Source organism: Vicia villosa, linkage group LG6, assembly GCF_029867415.1.
Source record: "Vicia villosa cultivar HV-30 ecotype Madison, WI linkage group LG6, Vvil1.0, whole genome shotgun sequence".
In the NCBI taxonomy this organism is placed as follows: domain Eukaryota; kingdom Viridiplantae; phylum Streptophyta; class Magnoliopsida; order Fabales; family Fabaceae; genus Vicia; species Vicia villosa.
This window is the reverse complement of record NC_081185.1, coordinates 64,286,145-64,303,610: the sequence shown is the minus strand read 5'-3', so window position 1 is coordinate 64,303,610 and position 17,466 is coordinate 64,286,145. Positions and strand designations below refer to the sequence as shown.

The 17,466-nt window shown below is 34.8% G+C and overlaps 1 protein-coding gene across 3 annotated transcripts; it reads left to right on the top strand.

The window, feature by feature from the left end:
- Positions 1–639: 639 nt before the first annotated feature.
- On the top strand, positions 640–3,798 carry LOC131611589 (protein RGF1 INDUCIBLE TRANSCRIPTION FACTOR 1-like). 3 transcript variants are annotated; one of them, XM_058883538.1, is made up of 6 exons: positions 664–1,240; positions 1,393–1,536; positions 2,216–2,362; positions 2,763–2,960; positions 3,121–3,336; positions 3,474–3,798. In XM_058883538.1, exons 4-6 carry the CDS (start codon positions 2,850–2,852, stop codon positions 3,555–3,557), a joined length of 411 nt encoding a protein of 136 aa, XP_058739521.1. In that variant the 5' UTR covers positions 664–1,240; positions 1,393–1,536; positions 2,216–2,362; positions 2,763–2,849; the 3' UTR covers positions 3,558–3,798. The 3 variants fall into 3 exon arrangements, with proteins under 3 accessions (XP_058739524.1, XP_058739521.1, XP_058739522.1); XM_058883539.1 differs by having other exon boundaries at positions 667–1,240; positions 3,426–3,798; XM_058883541.1 differs by lacking the exons at positions 2,763–2,960; positions 3,121–3,336; positions 3,474–3,798 and having other exon boundaries at positions 640–1,108; positions 1,156–1,240; positions 2,216–2,357.
- Positions 3,799–17,466: the final 13,668 nt, after the last annotated feature.

Sequence of the window (17,466 nt, the reverse complement as noted above, 5' to 3'; positions counted from 1 at the left end):
TTGATTTAAATATTTACTAAAAATAAATAATAGTCTTTTATTTAAATTTTACCAAAATTATTTGTTTAATTTTTTTAAAGATAATTTTAGTATATGTTATTCTCATTTAATACATATATTTGACGATTTCATAATTTATAAAATTAGAATAAAATTCTTATAAGAAAAATTGAAAATAAAAATCTGATAAAATTTCTAGAATGAGAATCGAACCTACTATCTATCATATATTGGACCAAATAATCAACCACTGAGAAAATAATTTACTGAAACAAATATATATATATATATATATATATATATATATATATATATATATATATATATATATATATATATATATATATATATATATACTTTATTAATTTCACTTTTAATATCATTTTTTCTTTTAATATGTTTTAAAATTGTTTCTAAATTTTAAATTTAATCTCTTTTATCAATGATACATTTTGAGTTATAGAAAATTATATGTGTTCAATTGTTAATTATTATAAAGTTTTAATTTTAGAAATCCTATTACTCTAATAAACTTTAAATGCAAAAATGTGTTTGAGAATTTTGGCGTTCACAAGCATAAATCCATTAAATATGATGAGGTTCATCTTTTCTACTATCTAATAGTATAATGATCAAATATTGAAAGAAGTTGTCTTAGATTTTCTTTCTCTCTAATGCAAAAAAAAATGTAGCACTTTGTGACTCTCACTCACTTTCTTCCACATTTTCCCTTCTTCAATTCCAATTACAGATTCAATGAAATCAAAACATAAAGTTTCAACCATGATAAGACACGGTTTCATACCTGACCCAACCATCTCTTCCTTCTCACCTTCTAGAACCTTCTCTTCTCCATCCCCATCCCCATCTCCACCACCATCCACAATTCGCCCGAGTCAAACTCAACCCCAAACTCAGTCACTGTTTGACATGATGTCAGAGGATCAAAACCGCGACGCCAAATTCTCCGACAAAAAGCGCCGGAAAATGCAATATCGGGTGAAGAAGCTTCTAGAAGATGCTTCGTTTAGCGGCGTCAATGTGAAGCTGACGGTGGTCGGGAAGGAAGGGTTGAAGGTTTCGATGGAAGTTCAGAAGAGCGTTTTGGTTGATAAGAGTAGATTCTTCGCGGAGAAGTTCAGATGAGCGTTTTGGCTGATAAGAGTAGATTCTTATGTGGAAGCTGTCGTTTTGATGCATTATGTGGATCTTAACCAGAGGTTGAGACTCATCGGTGAAGGTACTGTTTCTAGAGTTTTGAAATGCGGATTTCGTTCTCCCTCGTAAGATGTTCGATGAAATGTCCCAACCAGATTATTTCTTCTTTTTGCTTCGGTTTTGATTTTCTTATGCTGTGATGTTGTGTTGTTGATGATTATGTTCACATTGCAGCTTGTGAATTGTGTACGATGTTGCCGTTAATTGCCATCTTGCAACTCGCATTTTGTTGTTGCAACTCAATTGTCTTTATTTCGGAGAAACGGCCTAGAGGACGCCCACCTGGAAGTGGAAGGAAACAACAACTAGCTGCTCTAGGTAAGCATAGATACTTGGTTGTATGTATTGTTTAAGGATTTGGCTTTGGAATTCAGCCTGTTCTTTTTAGAGGGAAAGTGTGATTAGTTATTTACAATTATCTGTTAATAATAAGATGTGAAGATATGTTGCTTTTGTTACTGAAAGTTTTTGTCTATAAAATTGGTCCTTGAAGTTGTTCACTTTCTAAAAGTTTACTCTATTGAAATTCTAGATTTACTAAAAATGGATCTAACTATTTAAATTTATGATTAACACCTTGTGATCGACTATATTTTCCATTTTTCTGTCATAATCTACTGAAGAAAATAGGTGGTTGAATTCCACATTATTGTTTTTCCAATTCTAGGTGCTTTATATATAGACAAATAATTTACGTTTCCTTCTTTCAGTTTCATCTGGCTGCAACTTTTTCTATTCCCAGCTATTGTTGTGTTTTATGGCAGCCTGTGTTATTATTCAGTAATTTGGTTTCTCTTGATGTGGTTACTTATTATTAGTCGTATTCTTGCTTCATAACTCGCTAATTTGACAGTAATTGGAATTCACTAATCTCCTAGACACGATAATTCAATGAGTAACGGATAAAATGAAATTAATTTGCGAAATAGGTCATAATAAGAAGAAAATAGGTGGTTGAATTTCTCATTTGTTGTGTTGTGTGCTATTGGTTTTCCAGATGGGCCAGCTGAAGATCTATATGAAATTTTCTACCTTTGTTCTCATCAATACATTTGTTCTCTTTTCAATGATTAAAAGGATGTTCCGAGTGTTTGGGCATGACAGAGTTTGCGTATTAGATGGTGGCCTACCAGGAGATTAAAAGGTAATATGAATTGGTTTTTAGCATCAGTCAATGTCCGAATCAAAATTCCCCTGCAGTAAATAACCATTAAGCTCTATATAGTCCAGATGTTTTGCATCATTAGTTTCTCAATCTTTATAGCCAAACTAACATTGGAAATGGTTAACCAAAAATAATGGATTACCAGAGTAACATAAAATACATTAGAAATGGGTTGCTGGAAGGAATGGATTACCATAATAACATTAAACAGTTTATATTGACATTCAATGCAAGGGCACCGTTCTTTCATGTTACACAATCAGTTTCAAAATAACCATACAAAAGTAGTGTTTTCAATTTTTTAAGAATATTGTGTTTTTGTGTTTTGTTTGTGTTTTTGAGATATTGGTCTGATTCAAAATTTGATTTTCTTGTGAAGGGTGCTGGAGGACCTGATGATGAAGAAAATAGATAGCCGCCATGGTTGAAACCTCTACTGAAAGAGCGTTTCTTTGTTCAATGTAAGATGCACGCTGATTCACATAAGAGTGAGTGTAACATGTACTGTTTGGATTGTATGAATGGTGCTCTTTGTTCTCTGTGTCTCAATTATCATAAAGATCATCGCGCTATTCAGGTTTGTCTCAACCGTTAATTCAATTAGTTTGTTAGTGTAGTTTGTTAGTGTCATTGTTATGTCCTGTGTTTGTGTTCATATAATAATTGTTTGAGATAAAATGTCTGTTTAATGGTTATTGACTTCTAATGAACTCTGTTTTTTGTGTGTATTTATATAGATAAGGAGGTCTTCATACCATGATGTGATTAGGGTGAATGAGATTCAGAAGGTGTTGGACATTTCCGGGGTTCAAACATATATTATCAACAGTGCTAGGGATGTGTTCTTGAATGAGAGACCTCTGCCAAGGCCCGGCAAAGGCGTCACCAACACTTGCGAAGTCTGCGAGCGCATCCTTCTCGACTCGTTTCGATTTTGTTCTCTTGGTTGCAAGGTATTTACATTGCTTACCACAAAATATGCTGACTTTTGTTATAATAGTGAATGCTAATACAGGTTACCATTTGAATTTTTGTTATTTAGCTATGGTTATTCAGAAATGAACATTCAACTTGCTGATATGAATCTCAGAGCAAAATCTCAGAGCAAAGTTGGGGATTTCTTCTCAGAATCCAACTATTCCGGGAGAGGACGAAGCTAGTAGTCCACAAATGAAAGTGATCAAACAAATGAAGATGGAGTCGATGAATTAGATGAAGAAGACCTTAGTAATAAATTCTAATTTGTATTATTTTTCTTGTTGACTTGGTGTATCTTTTTAACTTGGGTGGACAAATGATCATTAGTAGCTTGGTTGTTTGAGTCATTTTTAGTAATGTGATTATGTAAGTACTTTTACTAACTTTGTAGCATTTTTTATAGTAACAAGTTGTTCTATGAATTTATCTTATTTAAATTTAAATTATTTTAAATTAAATTTAATTTTTAAATTATGGTTATTTAAGTATACAATGAATAATATTCAGAAAATAAAAAAAATTAGGTTTAAATTTTCCTGCGGATTTAGCTGTGGATGTTTCCTGCGGATTTAGCTGCGGAATTACCTGCGGAATTTCCTGCCGAAAATATTACCCACGAAGGTTTTAGCTGGGGACGCAGAACCGCAGGAAAATCCGCAGGTAACATGTTTCCTGCGGAAATTTAGTTAAAATCCGCAGGTAAATCCGCAGGAAATTCGAGTATTTCTAGTAGTGTGCCAATTCAATAGAAGATTGGGGTGTAGTTACGATATAATTATTACATTCTTCTCTCTTTTTAGTTTTTTCCAGTGTTGGTGAGAAAAATGCAACATTAGACTGATTACCTACTTACGGTGTATTTTTCTTTAAAGACTTCTTTCAAGACTTGGAAATAACATCAAAGCATAACCCATAATCGGTGACACCAACTGCAATATCAAAAAAGGTTGCTCCTCATGGTACCAATGAATTAACTTTGAATAACTTATGCCCTTCACTAAAGTTAACAAAGATATCAAATTGGAGAAGTAATAGAATTTTAGATCTTTTCTTTGTCTTTACATTTCACATTTTTTTAACCTGACAACTTAAGGACTGATTTCATATTGTTGTTGTAATATACTAAGTTATGATCTCAGTCTCTCAGACCACCTTTGTAGAACATAATATATCCTCGGCTAATATTCACTATTTTGTCATATTTTGTCAATGTATTCAACTTTATATTTCCATTGATAAATCAACGTTGCCCTTTTTACTGGAATTGTTTAACAATAGTATAAACAAAACTATTAAACTCTGAACCACAATGTTTTACTTTAAGTCTTACTGCTATAAATTAGCCGATTTGAGCCATTTTCTAGCATCATACAGTTTTCTATTCTCAACAAATTTTCAAAATTTTTGGTTCTCATAAGTTTAAAATAATAGTTTATTGTGTATGTTTTATAAATTACACAAGGTTATTTTCTTTAGGGATGTACATTTGTAATAAACTAAAAGGAAAAAAAAAATCTATTATTGAGTTACATATTTTTTTATATACGAAAAATGATATTTATAATTTAAAATTGACATATAGAAAAATAGTTTATTATTGTTATATATTTTTATATACGAAAAATTATATTTATGATTTAAAATTGACATACGGAAAAAAAAATTATTATTGATTTAAGTGTTTTTATATACGAAAAAAGTTATTATTTATCTAAATTTTTCTTTTTAAGTTTTCTATTTAAAATAAATATATTATGAGAACAAATATACAAATGAGACCAAAACCCGTACGTACGCACGATTTAATATTACTCCCTCCGTTCTTTTATAATTGTCACTTTTGTGATAAATTTTTTTTTTTTTTTAAGTGTCACATTTCAAAATCCAAGAAAGTATTTTTGTTGTTTTGTCAAAATTACCCCTAATTATTATGATAAAGAGAGAAAAAGTTAAATAAAATATTAAAAAGTTTAGGATATTATTGAAAAAAGAATAATCATTACTTAAAAAATAATGACAATTATAAAGGAGAGTAATAAAAAAAAAACAAATAACCGTTTACTTTACAAAATTAGAAACCACACCCTCAATGTCGGTTTCTTTTTAATACTCCGTATCCATTGTCTTTATTGACCACCAACAACAAAGTAGAATTCTTTTTCAATTTGAATTTGTGTACATGGTTCCCCACACTGTCTGCCAGAATCACAATTTTACATTGAGATTTGTACCTCAATTATTTACTGCTCAAGTTATGAAGGTAGTGTATATCTGTGTTAATTTTCGTAATTACGAAAACGGTTAAGATTGTACTTGTACTGTGATAAACTCTACTTATAAAATCATCAACGAAGTTGAATTTTAAAGAAACGACTAAACTCCCATACTATGAGTATGACAAAAGAAAGTCTAGTAGATCATAATTGAGAATATTTATATTTAATGCAGGATACATCTCAAATAAACTTACTTCAATAGAAAAAGCAATAATATTGTATATTTATTTGTATAAGGCCCATCATGCTAATGTTTCACGTTTCCCTATGAGTAATAATTTTATAAAATATATTTATCTTTTTAAGGTCCACCATGCCAATGTTTCACGTTTTCATTTTATACTCCCACCGTCTCTTAATATATAAGAGAATTTTAACAAAGTTAAAAGTAGAAAATTTCTTTATACACCCCATGTCTTCTTGGTCATCTCTGGTGAAAAATTCAAAATACCCCTTATTTTGGAAATGCATTTTCGAAATGTAAAAAAATGTTGTTTTCGGAGATGTATCTCCGAAAACGTCTTTTTTTTTCAAAATTTGTCTTATTTCGGAAATGCATTTCCGAAAACAGCATTTCGGAAGTGCATTTCCGAAATAATGGGCGTTTTGCAGATTAAGCAAAACAGCCCCCTCCCCATTCATTTTTACCCTAAATCTTAAACAAACTTCCTCTCTTCAGAATTTTTGCATAACCAAGTTTGAATCCTACTCAATCTCAACCTAAAGCTACTCAATCTCAACCTAAAGCTACTCAATCTCTTCAATTGGTAAGTTTTTCAAACTTTAGATCTATGATTCAAATTTCTGTTAGGGTGTTTAGAAATTGCAAAAATGATATAGGGGTAGGTTGGTAGTGGTATTTAGGTTGTTTAGAATCATTAGAAGTTGTTTTAATGTTGGATTTTGGGGTCTGCAATGGAAGTTGCAGAAGGGAGCTTCGCAGGGGTGTTTCGGAAGTTCATTTCCGAAAACACGTCAATTCCCAGTTTCGGAAATGAACTTCCGAAGTGGTCCAGAATTTCTTTTCTTTTTTTTTTGTTTTTTCAATTGTTTCGCATTCTTATTGTTTGCAATTGTTTTCAGGAACATGGCAGGCAACCCAGCACGTATCAGACAGGGGAGAGAGACCCAGACAGCGTCGGCTAGACGCGAGCGGGCGGCCCAGCTGGCGTCGATGCAGGGACGGGGTCGTGTGCGAGTACCCGTGCAGATGGACGAGGGTACTTCCTCATCTGGATCCAGGAGTCGTCTGGATCGGGTCTCTTCTTCCCACCAGCAGGAGGTACGAGAGGAGGAGGAGGAGGAGGAGGCAGTTACATACCAGGAGGCGGAGGAGGTACCGGATGTTGACCCTCCACACGGGGAAGAGGACGAGGAGGAGGAGGGCTACCCGGGAGGGCCCAGTGATACGACCTTGCTGATTACCTACCACGAGCACGTCGCTCGACGTATCTGGGGGGAGAGGTATTTTTTATAATTTGCCCGACTTTATTATTTAACCGTTTTTTATTTAGCTTTTTATTCAACATTTTCTTAACGGTCTAATTAACAGTGTTTTTGTTTTTGTTGTAACAGGAGAGACAGACTTTGAAACAGGTGAACCACGCCCGGAAGATTTTCAGTCTCTTTAAACCAGAGGCGCAGTGGTTTAACGACGCGGTGACAGCTTCAGGGCTAGGTGGGCTGTGCATGACGGGGTATACCACCATCAGCCACGACATGCAGGGGGCCTTTGTGGAGAGGTGGCATAGGGAGACGTCTTCTTTCCACTTACCGATTGGGGAGATAATGATCACCTTGCACGATGTGTAATGTCTTCTCCACCTGCCGATTAGGGGGATGCTGCTGGACCATTCCCGGATCATAAGGATCGAAGCCAGTGAGTGGATGGCGCTCTATCTGGGTATGGAGCCAGATATGGCTGACTTTGAGTGCCAGACGAAAAATGGGCCTCATATCCGGTTCACCACACTGAACACTTATTTTGAGAACCACCTGGTGGCGGCGGCCGAATCCGAGGAGGCGGATAATGCCCTACTTGTGGAGTATCACCGTGCCTGCGCTCTCCGGTGCTGGTTCATGTTTGTGGTAGGCGCTGCACTCTTTGTGGACAAGAGTGCAAGATATGTCGACGTGACCTACCTCCGCTACTTCATGGACTTGACTACCGTTCACCAGTGGAACTGGGGGTCAGCTATTCTGGTATACCTATACCAGAAGCTGAATGAGGCCTCCAACTGGAGGACCAGGCAATTGACCGGATCCTGCACACTACTGACGGTACGTTTCATTTTAATTGTTTCACATTTATTTATGTTTCGTATTTATTTTTAATACATTATCGTGTTTGTGTTTCAGAGCTGGATCATCTCCTAATTCCCCCGCATCCACGGCTTCCGCTTTGATCCTTAGTACGAGGACGTCATGCCCAGGGCCGCCCGATACGTTCTCCAGAGGGGGAACTGTGAAGTCAAGACTCTCAATCCAATGTGTTTTGATGAAAACAAAAATGAATGTCAAATAATCATATCAAAAAGTATGGAAAAAGGCTTCAAGAACAATGTATCAATTCAAGTGTTCAAGACTCATCATGTGTGAAAGCTAGCATCAAGGAATTCAAGAATTATATTTTGAAGACTAGCATTGATCTTGATTTATTGAGGTATAAGCATGCAATTTATGTTGATAACTTAGTGCTCAATATTTTCTATTATTCACTTGCATGCATAAGTCATTTATGTTAAAGTTCTCAAATTATCATGCATCAAAATATTTGACTCAAATGCATAAAATGCTTATTTTTTATCATGTATTATATATTATTTTTCATGTTTGAACCATGATGAATTACTTTTAAATATAATATATTTACTTAGATAAATCAATAGATGATTGCTTAAGGTTGGTTCAAATATTTAGACAATTCTTTAAATATTTTTTATTTTTAAACATGCAGATTTTGATAAATTATGGCGTTTTCAGCCGCCGTAATAGCACTAATAACGGCCATAATTTACACCGGTCTGAAACAATGTTTTATTTGAATTTTGAAATTTGCTGCCAACTTTTTAAGTCAGGTAAACGTTGGAACCGACTTAAAAAGTACTGTACGAATTTATTAAAAAAAAAACAACAACTTTTTAACACATTTTCATGCACTCTTCATGAAACCTTTTCATTTTAAATTGACATTTTTTCATGACTTCACCATGGTTCATAAAGGTGTTATGCTCTTATAAATACATTAAATTTCAAATTAAAAATCACCTATTTCATTTACAATTAAAACAAATTAAATTCATTTCATCTTTCAAAATTACAAGTGTTTTCATATCCATTTTTAGTGAAACTTTCTACACTTAATTTTCATTGAAAATTATCATAAGTTTCATATCATTCATTGAACACTTGTATACCATTGAGAAAATTGTCTTGCTTGAAAGAGAAGATCAATCCTAATGATTGATATATGTTCATCAACATTTCTAGTCAAATTATACTTAGAATTATATCTTATTTTTCAGGATTGTTGAAAATAAGATTGCTTATTATTGACTTGCTTTCTAGGACTGTTAGAAGCAAGAGTTATTTGATTAAGGAGAGGATTATTCTCTTAATCATTTGGATTGATCAAGGAGAGGATTGCTCTCTTGATTATTTGTTAGTCAATCACAAGAGGATTGTTCTTGTGGATTGCATAGGCTATTGTAAGGTGCTTACATTAGTGAAATCTCTTTCCTGTTGAAAGGGGACTGGAGTACTTGATAAGTGCCAAAATGTTGATATTTTGAGTATATATTTGTGGCACTTATCGATTCTATTCTTATGATTTTTGTAATAAAATCATAACTTTTGTGTAAATATGTGCATACTTGTGTTTTTGATTCATTTTTATACCAATTAATAGTTTTCCATTCATTTTATAGGTATTCATGCATCTTTGGAGCATTGAGTAATAAAGACCAAAGGCTAAGCTTCAAGAATGCAAATTCTATCAATTCATCAAAGAATAAGGCTCAAAATAAGGATGATAAAAATTATCATTTTGGTTTCCATTCATTCATTATTGGATAGAGCATTGAATAAGCTTTCCAACGCTTCAAACCGGGCGTAATTTGGAGTTACGGTTCTCAACTTATGGCGAAAACAAGATTTCACTTTTGATGTCAGTCCGCGGAGCGGAGGGGGTCCGCTGAGCGGACCTGCTAAGACAGCAGCTCATTAAAAGGGGCAAAAATCACATTTTTAGGTTATGGGTTAGGTATTTTTGATTCCCAACACAATCAACTTCATTCTTAGATCAAAATTAGCTTAGAAAACAACTTCGGAGGTTGCATAAGGATGATCGGGGGTGGATTGAGCGTCGAACGGAGATGACAAACCGGGAGATTTTCGGTTCATTTCTCTTCTTCTTTGTGTATTTCTCTTTGGTTGGGTTTGTTTGTATATTTACTTGAATCTTATGTATATTTACCGATTATAATGTTATATTTAACTTGCTTTACAAATCTGTGTTGATATTATCCTGGATTTTTGCTCTATGCTGGGGATTTGGGGTGCTTTAGAGATAAACTTCTTGAATCCTTATCTAGGAAGATAATCTGTTGGTTCTGAACTCTAGAGATAGATTTAGAGCTAGCATTCACTGTGGGTATCTGTACTTAATGCTTTCGTGTTTGAGCGGCGCGCGAGAGATCGCCGACGCGAGAATACGGATGTTCTCGTTACTTCGCGTTAGAGATAACCTTAGTTATGAGATAATCTCGTTTGTGCTCCAGAGATGGACGCTTATGTGAGAGATACGTGATGACATAGATGAGTATCGTAGGTTGAGTATAATGGGTTGGTAAGTGTATGTTTGTGAAGAGTGAATATATTTACATTCCTGATAAGTTATTTCTCTTCTAAGAATGTGTTTATTCTTTTCCTGTCTATATCTTTGTTTACTTTTTGCTCATTCAAACCCGAGCTCGAAACCGTAGAAACTGTTGAATGGCATCTCTCCATCTCTGAGGACGATAATTCCCGGATCAATATTTCCAAATCTTTTTTGTTGCTTGCCCTATACTGCATTCAACAAAATGGCGCCGTTGCCGGGGATGGTTGTGATTGCATCGCAATAGTTTTCGTGGTTTTGAGCTTTGTATATAACGTATATATTGTATAGTTTCACTTGTATATATACTTACTTGTACATGTTTACTTGTTTATGTTCACCATATAAGTTTACTTGTATATGTTACATATAAGTATACTTTTATTGATGAATGTTGGTGAAACATGTTGATCTCGGATGAGCTCTTTAATAACAAATATTCACTTTTCAACTTGTGAATCCAACATTCACCAATTTTCTCTTTTTGTATGATAATAATTGTATTTGTTCCATACTTGTGCATATGTGTTTGTTTGTGTATATAGTAGTATACTTTTGTTTTTATGTTCGTTTAATCATTGTATATATTTGTACTCATAACGTTTGTTGAGTGTTTTGGTTAGGACACTTTCTTTAGGCTTGTGCGGTGAGATGTCACCATGGCATGACGGGAGGAAGCTACTTTCCAAACACCAAAACAATAAAGGCGTCGAGCTAACGACGTAAAACAAGCGCTTGTTGGGAGGCACCCCAACGGTTGTAAATTTTTGTATATATTTCAATATTTTAGGTATTTAGGTGAAGTGGAGAGAGCTGGAACACCAGATTCTGTTCTGATTTTTCTGGTTTTTTCTGTGTCCGCTAAGCGGAGCAGAGCTCGCTAAGCGAGCATAGCAGAATTTTGTTTTTCTGCTCTGTACCAGTGGGGTTCCCATTCCACTTGGTTCACTCATTTTTCCCACTTTCACCAAGGCTATTTAGTAATATATACTAGTTTTATTTTTCTAATTCTTTTATTGGTTGTTTATACTCAAATTTTGTTCGGTAATTCGAAGATTTTTTAGGTGATTCTCCAAAGATTGGGTGTTTCAACTTGCGAATGTATGGTAGGATATTGTTTTTGAAGTTGTATCATTCAAGGTACTCATTTATCGCTTTCTATAGCATAACATGTTTAGGAAACTTTTCATTTGTACAATTACCATACCATTCATTCTTTTGCATTACTTGCTTGTTGATTGAATCACTTTAGTTACCAAACCATAAATGTGAGGAAGCTTTCCATTGTTCATATATGCTGGATGCCACAATCTTTGTTTTAACTGGATTTTATTATGCTTAATCTTTTGTTTATGTTGATTTTATGAAAGCATGAAAAGGATCAAGGCATTTTGTTTCATTTTGAGCACAACCACCAAAACCAAATAGTCAATTCACCTTGTGAATGTGTGATCATTTGTTAACCCTTTTGAGCCTTTTTGTCAATGTCCATGTTGTTTTTGCTAAATCCTTATCTTTGAGTGTTTAGTTCTCATTTTTGCATGGATGATTGATTCTTTGTTTTCTTGAACCCTCAACCATGACTTTTGGTATGAATTTTTACCTTGCCTTAGAAAGTAGGGAGTATTCATATGATGGTGTGGTTGAATTCAAGTTGGGAAGAGAAATGGTTGCTACTTATTTGGTTGTTGCTATGAGGTTGAAAAGAAAGAAAAAAAAGAAAAAAAGTGAAAAGAAAGAAAAGAAAAGAAAAAAAAAAGAGAAAAAGTTTTGAAAAAGAAAAAGAAAAGAGAAGTGAATAATTGTGCTAATAAGTATTGTGATTGGTTTGAGAAACTTGTGGTTAAGGAAAAAGTTTAATCGGAATTTTTTGTTGTTTGAATCTTTGGTGGATTGATCACTCTCTTAGGTTTAGGCAAGTTTTTGTTTCGATTAGCCTTAGGACTTATCCCTTATTTGTTAACCAAACCACCTTACAACCTTGAAAAGCCCTTGTGATTCTTGCTTTTATATCTTCAATGTGATTTTTGGATGAATGCATAATTTAATATTTTGTTTGCAAGATTGTTGGATGAGTGTTAAAAGTCCTTCACCTTTGTGCGTTCTTCATCCATTGATGAATTTTTGCTAGGTGTGATTCATGAAGTGAGCATGTATTGTGTTAGAATGTTTTGTATGCTTTTTGTGCTTAGGATTCGTTTCGTTTACATGTTTTCGTTGTAGTATAGTGGTAAGTATTTACTTTGTTTATACGTTTTTGTATTAAGCCATACATTTGTTTTTGGTTTTCAAAACTTGTTGATTCACAATTCTTTGGTTTATTACTTTTGATTCTTTGATTTATTTGACATTGTTTGAGGACAAACAAAGTTTCAAGTTGGGGAGAGTTTGATAAGTGCCAAAATGTCGATATTTTGAGTATATATTTGTGGCACTTATCGATCCTATTCTTATGATTTTTGTAATAAAATCATAACTTTTGTGTAAATATGTGCATACTTGTGTTTTTGATTCATTTTTATACCAATTAATAGTTTTCCATTCATTTTATAGGTATTCATGCATCTTTGGAGCATTGAGTAATAAAGACCAAAGGCTAAGCTTCAAGAATGCAAATTCTACCAATTCATCAAAGAATAAGGCTCAAAATAAGGATGATAAAAATTATCATTTTGGTTTCCATTCATTCATTATTGGATAGAGCATTGAATAAGCTTTCCAACGCTTCGAACCGGGCACAATTTGGAGTTACGGTTCTCAACTTATGGCGAGAACAAGATTTCACTTTTGCTGTCAGTCCGCTGAGCGGACCTGCTAAGACAGCAGCTCGTTAAAAGGGGCAAAAATCACATTTTTAGGTTATGGGTTGGATATTTTTGAGTCCCAACACCATCAACTTCATTCTTAGATCAAAATTAGCTTAGAAAACAACTTCGGAGGTTGCATAAGGATGATCGGGGGTGGATTGAGCGTCGAACGGAGCTGACAAACCGGGAGATTTTCGGTTCATTTCTCTTCTTCTTTGTGTATTTCTCTTTGGTTGGGTTTGTTTGTATATTTACTTGAATCTTATGTATATTTACCAATTATAATGTTATATTTAACTTGCTTTACAAATCTGTGTTGATATTATCCTGGATTTTTGCTCTATGCTGGGGATTTGGGGTGCTTTAGAGATAAACTTCTTGAATCCTTATCTAGGATGATAATCTGTTGGTTCTGAACTCTAGAGATAGATTTAGAGCTAGCATTCACTGTGGGTATCTGTACTTAATGCTTTCGTGTTTGAGCGGCGCGCGAGAGATCGCCGACGCGAGAATACGGATGTTCTCGTTACTTCGCGTTAGAGATAACCTTAGTTGTGAGATAATCTCATTTGTGCTCCAGAGATGGACGCTTATGTGAGAGATACGTGATGACATAGATGAGTATCGTAGGTTGAGTATAATGGGTTGGTAAGTGTATGTTTGTGAAGAGTGAATATATTTACATTCCTGATAAGTTATTTCTCTTCTAAGAATGTGTTTATTCTTTTCCTGTCTATATCTTTGTTTACTTTTTGCTCATTCAAACCCGAGCTCGAAACCGTAGAAACTGTTGAATGGCATCTCTCCATCTTTGAGGACGATAATTCCCGGATCAATATTTCCAAATCTTCTTTGTTGCTTGCCCTATACTGCATTCAACAGTACTCTCGGACTGTGAGGGGAACCATTATATATCGCCGTATCATTTACTTTTCTGCCTTTACATTATTCATAACATCATCATAACCAGAAAAATATTATCATCATCTCCAAACACCGATAAAATTTTTAAAGAACCTAATTCACCCCCCTCTTAGGCGCACTCACATACTTACAATTGGCTTTAGAGCAAGTTATAGGTAACTTGTTCCTAAAGATCCATAATGGCTTCCGCAAATCAAAATCCTGTTTTCAAAGATGGTGGTAGTAACAACAAGCCTCCATTGTTTTGTGGTGAATACTTTGACTTTTGGAAAATCCAAATGAAGGCTCATTTAGAAGCACAAGGAGAAGAAGTATGGGAAGCATTCCAAAATGGTCCCTTTGTTCCTACAACTGTTGTCGATGGCGTTGAATCAACAAAGCTTAAAGTTTCATGGAATGATGATGATAAGAAAAAGGTCCTCTATGATAAAAAGGCAATCAATCTTCTTCAAGGTGCACTTAGTATGGATGAATTCTTCCGTGTCTCGGCATGCACAACAACAAAAGAAATATGGGATACTTTAGTCGAAACTCATGAAGGAACCGTTGAAGTTAAGAGATCTCGTTTAAGTACTTTAAGTCAAGAATATGAATTATTCAGAATGCAGCCCAGAGAATCAATCCTTGATTTACAAAAAAGATTCGTTCACTTAATAAATCATTTGAGTGCTCTTGGAAAGAAAGTCTCTACCAAGGAACAAAATCTAAAGGTGCTTAGATCATTAACAAGAGAATGGAAACCGAAAGTAACGGCGATATCCGAGAAAAAGAATCTATCAAGGATGACCTCTGCAACCTTGTTCGAAAAACTTCAAGAATATGAAACAGAACTCGAAAGACTTGAAACGCATGAAATTCAAATAAAAGATTCAAAAGATATTGCCTTAAAGACAAGATTCAAACATCATGATAACAATCAAGAGGATGAATCCACTAGTGAAGAAGATAATGAGTTTATCAAAAAGTTTGAAAAATTTCTAAGAAAAGAAAGTAACATATTTCTAAACTCTTGCACCAAACCAGAAAAATAAGAACAACAAGTATTCAAAAACTGGATAAATCTTCAAAGTCCTAATTCACCCCCCCCCTCTTCCTTTAAGGTATTCCCCGTATGAAATAACCCTTGAACTTTTAGAACTAGATTTGAAAGTTAGTTTATATCTCCCATCAAATGCTTAGAAACCACCTCTTGCCAAAAATACCGTAGATTTTTCTTTGAAGGAAGGTAGGAGTTGTCTTCTTTTTAAAGTGGATTTTGAAAAGGCATACGATAAAGTTAGTTGGAATTTCCTTAGATTTATGACGAAAAGGATGGGTTTCGGGGAGCTTTGGATGAAGTGGATGGAAGTTTTAATTTTTTCAAGCAAAATGTCAGTTATTTTTAACGGTAGCCCTACTAAAGAGTTTATGGTTGAAAGGGGGCTTCGGCAAGGTGACCCCTTATCTCCTTTTCTTTTTGTTTTGGTTGTGGAAGGGCTTAAAATTATGGTTGATAAGGCGGTGCAAAATGGGGATTTTGTTGGTTGTGATGTAAAAGGTGGATGTTTTGTCGACATCCTTCAATTTGCGGATGACACTCTTTTGGTAGGAGATGGTAGTTGGAAGCATTTGTGGGCCATTAAAGCGGTGTTAAGAGGTTTTGAGATGGTGTCGGGTCTCGGTATCAATTTCAACAAGAGCAGGCTTATTGGTATAAATATTAATTCTCGTTTCTTGGATGTGGCAACTTCTTTCCTTTCTTGCAAAAGGGAAGATAAGGAGTTTTCTTTTCTAGGCATTCGGATTGGTTCTAATCCTAGAAGGGTAAAGTTTTGGAGTCCTTTGGTCGATAATATTAGGAGGCGTTTGAGTTCTTGGAAAGGGAGGTAGCTTAGTTTCGGGGGAAGATTAACTCTCTTGAAATCGGTGTTAGGAAGTTTACCTATCTTTACTTTCTCTTTCTACTTGGCTCCTAAGAAGGTTATTCGGGAGATTAATAAAATTCAAAGTAATTTTCTTTGGGGGGTACGGAGGAGAAGAAAAGAGTTCATTGGGTGGGATGGGATGATGTTTGTGTTCCGACGGAAAAGGGTGGGTTAGGTATTAAGAGACTAGAAGAATTTAATTTGGCACTTCTTTCTAAGTGGAAGTGGCGAATTTTGGAGGATTTTAATTCCATTTGGTATCGGATGCTTAAAGCTCGTTACGGGGACATCAATCTTAGGATGGTAATTGAAGGTGGAAAGATTGATAGTTATAGTTCGAAATCGGTGTGGTGGTCGGATATTTTGTCTTTGGAGAAAAGAATGCTCGTTGGTCTTTTTGTGGATAGTGTTTCTTTTCGGTTTGGTGATGGTTTTTCTATTTCATTTTGGCACTCTTTATGGATGGAGGAGGGAATTTTAAAGGTGTTATTTCCGTCTTTATTTGCAATTTCTTTTTTACAGGATGCTTCCGTGGCTTGTATGGGAGCTTGGATAGGTGACGTGTGGGTGTGGAATGATTTGGGGATCCCTTTTGTCCCTTCGGCTTTGGAGGGTGAAGTGGTTTTGTTGAGATCTTTGTTGGATCCTTACCGACCGGTTGTGGTGTCTCCGACGACAGGGGTTGGAGTGAAGGACCGTGTGGTGTGGCGTCCGTTGGTTGACGGGTCTTTTTCCGTTTCTTCATGCTATAGCATTATGGAGAAAGATTTTTTGTTGTTTGGTCCGCCTAATCGTTTTGACTTTGTGGCTCCTTTTGTATGGAAGGGTGATCTTCCGCTAAAAGTCAAAGCTTTCGGTTGGAGATGTTTCAAGCATAGGATTCCTACAAAGGTTTTGTTAAAGAATCAAGGTATTTTACCTTCTAATTCTAACCTTAGTTGTGTTTTATATGATGATGCTTTAGAGTCTCCCGCCCATCTTTTCTTCTTGTGTCGAAAGGCGGATGAAGTTTGGAAGGAAATGGCTATTTGGATTGGTTTATCTAATTATAAAGAGGTGGATTTTAAGGAGAGTTTTTGGATTTGGAGATCCTTTTGTATATCAAAGAAAGTTAGTAAAGGAAAGGTGGGATGTGTGTGGTTGGAAATTATATGGAGTATATGGCTTTGTAGGAATGTTTTGATTTTTAAGAATTTAGTGTGGAATTCCCGCGACATGGTTTGGAGTTGCAAAGCTCTCATTTGGAGGTGGTCCTTTATTGGGCATATTCCCCATACCAATTGTAATTTTTATGAGTTTGACAAAAACCCTTTGTTTT